The sequence below is a fragment of the Loa loa genome (genome assembly GCF_000183805.2).
Source record: "Loa loa unplaced genomic scaffold supercont3.502, whole genome shotgun sequence".
Classification (NCBI taxonomy): Eukaryota; Metazoa; Nematoda; class Chromadorea; order Rhabditida; family Onchocercidae; genus Loa; species Loa loa.
Genome location: NW_018108682.1, coordinates 13813 through 20415, shown reverse-complemented (window position 1 = coordinate 20415; position 6603 = coordinate 13813). Strand labels below are relative to the sequence as shown.

Genomic DNA, 6603 nt, shown 5'->3' with positions numbered 1-6603 from the left:
GCGCCGACATCGGCATCGTTTGATCATAATTTAAGGTTGACGAAAATTGATTGGTGGTGCGTTGCATTTCCATAGGTGATGTCCGACTAGGGGGATAACCTGTAACAACTATATCTAGGCTTTAAACCTAAAACACCACTTTCCCCTAAAGCAAATCCATTCACATGCAGTATTGATAAACATCCAAAATGTTTTATACATGAAACTGACCCTAAAAAGTGTACGTGCTCTTGCAAATGCAGAAGTTACAAACCTGCAGTACTAAGATCCGATACAAAACGAACATTTACATTCGGTAACAGCGCCCGGAAACCTTCCTGCCATTCGTGAAGCTTGGTACCATCAATTTGGTTTGCTGCAGCCAGAGAAACGTTTGAGTGAAACTGTGTGTTACTGCTGAAGGAAGGGCATCGTTGTGGCTGTGCTGGATTGAAGACCAAATTACTGGGTGGATTCACGAAATTACCGACTCGAGCCATCTGAGGTTTTGAAGGTGGAAAATACGGATGTGACGAGTACTGACTAGTGTGAAATACCGACGACAGTTGTTGGTTGAATGTCTGAGCGGTTTGCGAAGAAAATTTTAGTGGCTGTGAAAAACAATCGACATTGGCGTAATTGTTCGTTGCCGTTGTTGTTAAATCAACATCTGTTCCAAGTGCATTTCTCACCAACATCGGAGAAGCACCATTCGAAATACCCATTGAAGGCCAACCACACTGCAGACCCAGTGACATCAGTGACGATGATACAGATGTCATCCCACCAGCACTAAAAAACTATCCAAACCGTAAGTTATCAAAAAAGATAGAGCATATATAAAACCATTTGAAAATAACAAGAACTCGCGAAATGTCCGTAGATGATATTTATGGTCAAGCAGTTGAAGAAAACACGGATACGGGAAAATCAACAATTCTTACTTCTGTGTTGAGCATTGCGGCAAAATCGTTTTCTCTTCCTCCAACAAATCTGCTAAACCTTTCGCAGACTCCGAAATAGGATCAAAGCCTGAAATTTCTGTACCTTAAATCCCATCTTAACTTGCAAATCTGATAGTGAATTCATTTAGTAGTGATTGTTTGCTGGTTTCTCCAAACGACTGTGAAATATACTTAAAACTATAGAACATTTCAATGTAGCCAGTATAAAAAAATTGCTGGAACACACAGAAGCATTCCAAAGAACAGTGAAAAGAGTTCTTGGAAATAAAAACCTAAATCATCATCACTATATACACTGAGCCGTGTGCTTTTCGGCAACATTCTAGTTTGTGAACTAGACAATGCTGTCGAGAAATCAGTGATCGCATTCTTTGCTGTCAAATTATCAACTTTTCCACAGATTCCTAGTGCACGTTGCCAATCACATGGTGGAATATCATTTGTCGACTGTGAACTGTTGTTATTCAATAGCGCTTTCGCACTGCTCACATCTGCTTTCTCCTTAGTCTACAACAGCATCATAATTTACTAGTTTGTTGATGTGAGAACATTAAAAAAAAAAAAAATGTAAACTTCTAACAGTACCAATAACCAAATCTATTTCATCTACCAACAGCTCATATTAATCCAATCAGAAGTGCTACAAACTATAAAAAGTAACTAACGTTTAAGAACATTTTCTCTATCGAAGCGCATGTGGTAGCAGTACGCGGCATGACACTTTGACTAGATGAAATCCATTCTGACAACCGAGATCTAAATTGTTATGTATTCAAATCCAAAAATTTTATTTAACAATGGAATGAAAGGCTAATTTTCAACTTGTAACAACTGTAACTCTCAACCAGAAAAGAGTACGAAAATCAATCCCAGAGTACTCTTTAGAAAACTTAAGTCAAGATCTGTACCAATATCCAACCAATCTAAAAGAGATGCCATGAAAACATGAGAAATTCTTGATTCTGGAAACAAAGCTTATGTTGCCTACTTTTTAACCACTGCAAACCTCTGCTATCTGGTTTTTTCTAGCTGAACCGAAAAAAAAAGGATTGAAATCACAATAAAGGCAACAGTAACGGTAGATGAGGATAGGAAAACTGGCTTTTCCTACCAAATATCAATTATTTTTTAACCTTTGCTTGTTTACACATGATGTGAAGTCTGAAATACAAACGTCATCCGACAAAAAAACAAATCTCAAATCCGCTATACGTTAGTTCTCCATCACTGCTTTGTAAAACCTGCCTTGAACCAATTCCCTCATTAACTTTTGTGACGGGAATCACCGCTTGCTGCTCAAGCATTGCAGACAATGGCGCATCATTTGTTATTCCCGAAGTTTTTTCTAGCTGAGACCGGGCCTGAAACTCCACCCTAAGGAATGTAAAGTTAAACTGTTAAAAGAAGCAATAATAAGCAAAGTGGCTGGCTACAGTCGGCAACAAATAACCATGACTCCTGTTGTCCTTTTTTTCAGTATTTTCTCCGGAAAGCATCAAAACTGTATGATCTCCGTACGATTCAATTCAAAAAGGACAAACAGAAAAAGAGCTACTGAAACAACATAAGCCAATATCACTGACAAAAATTAGATATTAAAACATGACTAACTTCGTTCTCTTTATCTGAACCTTTATTCTCACTAATTCGCTTATTATTTATCACAGAACACGGCTGATTTTTTGATACTTCTCTGAAAAAAAGCCGAAGTTATCCATCACAAGCACAGACTAACGGTCTTAATCTACTTCACCAGAATTACTTATTCATTTCAACAACACTTCAGTAGCAGGGAAAAGCAATTTCAACAGCATAACATATGAGCCTTTTAAAAAAAGCTTAGAATGTTGACCCTGAAAGCACTCCATATTTCATAAGAATTTTGCTCTACGCAATCAAAAAATTGACAAAATAATTGAAATAATAGAGGAAGATTTCATTGTGTCTATAATATGACCACATGCCGCGTAAAATGGAAAGCAATTTCAACTCAAGCTCATTTCAAAGTTATACGTTTGTATAACTACTTTAAGGCTATTAACTATTGGGAAAGCTTGTCTCTATGCAAAAATAAATGCTTTACCTACCCATTCACTTGGTTTGCAGCTATCTTCATATCATTCGACGGTGATCTACCTTGTGAGGATTTTCCTTTATCCTGACTATTCTCTATCCGCACTGAGCGAAAGTGCAGTCCACGCTCAGCGCTTTCACTTAAAAATACGCAGAAATTACAGGTAAAGACAATACATGGTAAAATACAAATAAATGAAGTCACGTAAACCAACAATTAAGAAAAAGTAATTTCACTAACTCTCAAAGTCTCCACTTTTGTAAACTCATTTGGTACACGCTTACTTAACCACTACTAATAGAAAAAACATCGATTTTTTGCAACACTCCAAAATTCAATGAAAATATAAAGTCTGTCAACAATCGGTTGTTGACAATGCTTAAGGAAAAAAATTCTGGAATGAACAAACAAAAGAAGCATGTGCTACAAGCATACAGTACTTACTTTGATGTTTTTCCATCCGTATTTATCATAAACGAAGTCCTTCCACGTTGACTTTTCTCCCTGAGAGTTGATTCAATCAGTCGTTTTTCGTATTCTGCATGTCGCCCAAGATGCATATCATCTTTCGTAAAACTCACTTCTGTATCCGCCACGTCATGCAAATACATACATTCCTATAAAAGGGCATAAATTTTCTCTGCTACAATAAATAAACTATTTTTTATTTACAAATCTCCACATCTTTTTCAATTTTCTTGGGAATCAATTTTCTACTTCTGCATATTAAAATGTCAAGCATGAAATCGAAAAGCAAGCATATAAATCTCTTTCACGAGGTCCATGTAGAATAGACTTTATGCACAGTCACAATATCATGAGAAACACCACTGGAAAAGTTAAGTTATATGACTAAACTGGAAAATAAACAAACCGGTTTATAACACGGCTGACTGCGAAGAAAATTTGTACAATATTTTGTCGTCCCAAGTGATGCCTTTACAATACGTCCATCTAACTGTGCATTATTAACAGCCTAAAAGAAAACTGTGCGGGAAAAGTACCTATATCAAAATCATAAAATCTATCGCCTTCCATGATATCCCCTCTTTAAAAGATCTTACGTAAGCTGCTGAGTCTGGTAAATATACTTAAGAAAGCTCTATAATGAATTCTAAACCATACCTTCATAAAAACAAGTGAGCGGTACCCAAAAACGCAAACCTGTATAGCTCTAAGTGCATCTTCATATCTCGCGTAAGTTACATAAGCTGTGCATGATGCCGACTGTGGACCGCTCAGTGATGGTGAAGATCCCACAGCAACCTAAACAAGGTACTATCATGCAAATAATTACCAAAGCTCCTTTCTAACCTTTTATCAGTGGTATGAAACAATATTCGCAAAACTGACCTTCAGTATGCGGCCATATTTTCCAAAATACTCGGGTTTCTTCAAAGTTTCCGGATCTGCAACTCTGGCCGATAAGCCCACTACATACACGAGATTCTTTTGTAGCACTCTGGAAAAGGACATACTGATCGACGAAGTTGAAAAATGTTCCACTTTCCATAAGCCCTAAGATTTCCGTGAAAACTTTTGCCATAAAAAACAAACCTGTATGAAGATAGATGTTTCCTAGACTCACATATCTTGATCTTTTGCAGTTGCTGTTTTTGACGCTTTTCTGTTTTCATCTTCTGAACATCTGAAGCAGTCAGAGGTTTGAAGTTGACAGGATCTTCCGGATACGGTTGTCTACATGCCGGACATAATCCATTCTCATCAGTTCGCAATCGGTGCCAACAAAATCTACATATCTGAAATCATGAATGTCGAAGCACATCTCACTGTAGTATTGCCATAATGTACAGGACATGGTGGCAAGGAAACATAATATGGCCGCAAAATGGAATAAATTAATATTGCCAATCATCAGACCAGCCCATCTGATTGGTGGACGCTGTTTAAAAAATACGTTCGTCCTCAGATCTACTACGGTAGTGACAGACCAACAAACCAACATATTTGGAAAAAAAAAAGACGAAATATGAGTTAGCTAGTACAGAAGAACTTTATTCGTACCTGATATTCACATTTGCACGGGTAAAAATTGATATCATCGATTTCGAGTGCTTCCATGCACAAAGGACACTGAAAAAGATTATAATTGAGATCAGTGCAATCAAGAAGTACTAAGAATGTCTCGTGAGTCAGGAAACAGGAATGGCCTAGCATCTTTCGAAGTTTGTTCGACAGTGAATATCGACCAACTAACGGTATACTTCAAGAAGTATAGATGAGTAAACAGAGTGTCTTTGGGTGAAATTGAATAACTCATGTGTGTAGTGCCACAACCAACTCATCTAAAGGAGATTAAATGCTCATCTACATGTTTTTTTCCCCAAATTAAGAGACCTTTGGACAGCAAAAACACAAAAATTCTATCTGACCGTGACGGAAACGAAAAAGCGTATACCTCTTTATCGGATTGCTCATCACTAGACATCGCTTTCCACCTTGTTTGGTAATAATGCACTTTGAAAAACTACAAAGAATTTGTATACTCATTTCAAACCATGTTTAACATAACAGTTTTTATGTGGCCATTACCACAAAACACTCGTTATGACAAACGTTTTCCCATAAAAGTGACGTCTTCCAACTTTACCACCACAAAATCGACTTTCCAAGAAATTACATCTTTTAAGTGGAGCGGGATGTAAATGATACCCCACAGCTTATGTACAACAGTAAAAGTGTATCCTGCTATAACAACGAAAGAAAATTGGTGCTGCGTTTGGAGCCAACCTCCAAGCGTCTGGATTACCACAGCCTCGTCTGCATTATGAGGTAAGGATACTTTGATTGTCATGACGAACTTAAGAATACCGGAAGATGTTCAGAACTAAAGTGAGATTTCCCGGAAAAATTCAACTACTGTTTTGTCTTCTTCCGGCATGGTGAAACGACCAGATGTTTTCCACAGCAATGGAACCTCCTTCACCCTAGGTCCCCGTCTCCATCAACGACGGAAGAAAACAATACAACGGCTACCCACACCTTCTCAGAAGTGCCTGACACCAATCAATTACAATATTTCACCCTATTCAGCCCCTCCCCCTATGAAATTTCATGTCCCGAAGTGTTAACGGACGATTCAAAGTTGGGCTGGATAAGCGATAGCGGGTTATAGTTCTTTCCTTCCCTAAAGTGCCTTTACCAAATGTCGGACGGTACTCCACAGTCATACCATAGTTTTCGGGGAACTGATGAGTTAAATCTTCGTCTTCTAGCAACAAGGTAAAGGGATTACGAGTCCCAGAAAATAACGAAGGTGATGGAAGTTATTGACTTCTTTTTTCTGTTTTCACTTAAAAGGATTTTCCTGCGTTTTGATTCTTTCGGCAAATGCGATAGTTTTTACATTTCGCCTTTCTTCGTTACCGTTTTAGGTATATTATTTGAGAGAGCGACGTTTGAATTCCCTAGTACTTACTCTATTGGTTATGGTTTCTTTTGCCTCATTGGCTAATACTACGCAACATCACGTAGTGAGTTATTTTGAATAATTTCGGCTTGAGGGTTGTGATCATAAGTCGTCGTCATTTGCTTTTTGTGGACAAGAAATACATTAAGTGCTCC

The 6603-nt window shown here is 37.8% G+C and overlaps 2 protein-coding genes across 2 annotated transcripts in view; one reads left to right on the top strand and one right to left on the bottom strand.

The window, feature by feature from the left end:
• The window catches only part of LOAG_18762 (Cnot4-prov protein), a 6986-nt gene extending 1474 nt beyond the window's left edge, over window positions 1-5512 (bottom strand). Inside the window, exons 1-14 of the mRNA XM_020451424.1 lie at window positions 5438-5512; window positions 5044-5112; window positions 4576-4778; window positions 4372-4480; window positions 4183-4284; window positions 3893-3994; window positions 3463-3635; window positions 3032-3157; window positions 2556-2637; window positions 2190-2305; window positions 1610-1700; window positions 1217-1451; window positions 924-1011; window positions 254-771 (exon numbers count right to left, since the gene is read on the bottom strand). Coding sequence (XP_020304794.1) covers window positions 254-771; window positions 924-1011; window positions 1217-1451; window positions 1610-1700; window positions 2190-2305; window positions 2556-2637; window positions 3032-3157; window positions 3463-3635; window positions 3893-3994; window positions 4183-4284; window positions 4372-4480; window positions 4576-4778; window positions 5044-5112; window positions 5438-5467 — 2044 coding nt within the window. The 5' untranslated portion in view covers window positions 5468-5512. The remainder of the gene's footprint in view (window positions 1-253; window positions 772-923; window positions 1012-1216; window positions 1452-1609; window positions 1701-2189; window positions 2306-2555; window positions 2638-3031; window positions 3158-3462; window positions 3636-3892; window positions 3995-4182; window positions 4285-4371; window positions 4481-4575; window positions 4779-5043; window positions 5113-5437) is intronic.
• A 672-nt stretch (window positions 5513-6184) lies between these two features.
• The window catches only part of LOAG_18761 (importin beta family protein 6), a gene marked incomplete at both ends in the record, with an annotated part of 8579 nt that continues 8160 nt past the window's right edge, over window positions 6185-6603 (top strand). Inside the window, 2 exons of the mRNA XM_020451423.1 lie at window positions 6185-6261; window positions 6428-6512. Of these exons, the coding sequence (XP_020304793.1) occupies window positions 6185-6261; window positions 6428-6512 (162 nt within the window). The remainder of the gene's footprint in view (window positions 6262-6427; window positions 6513-6603) is intronic.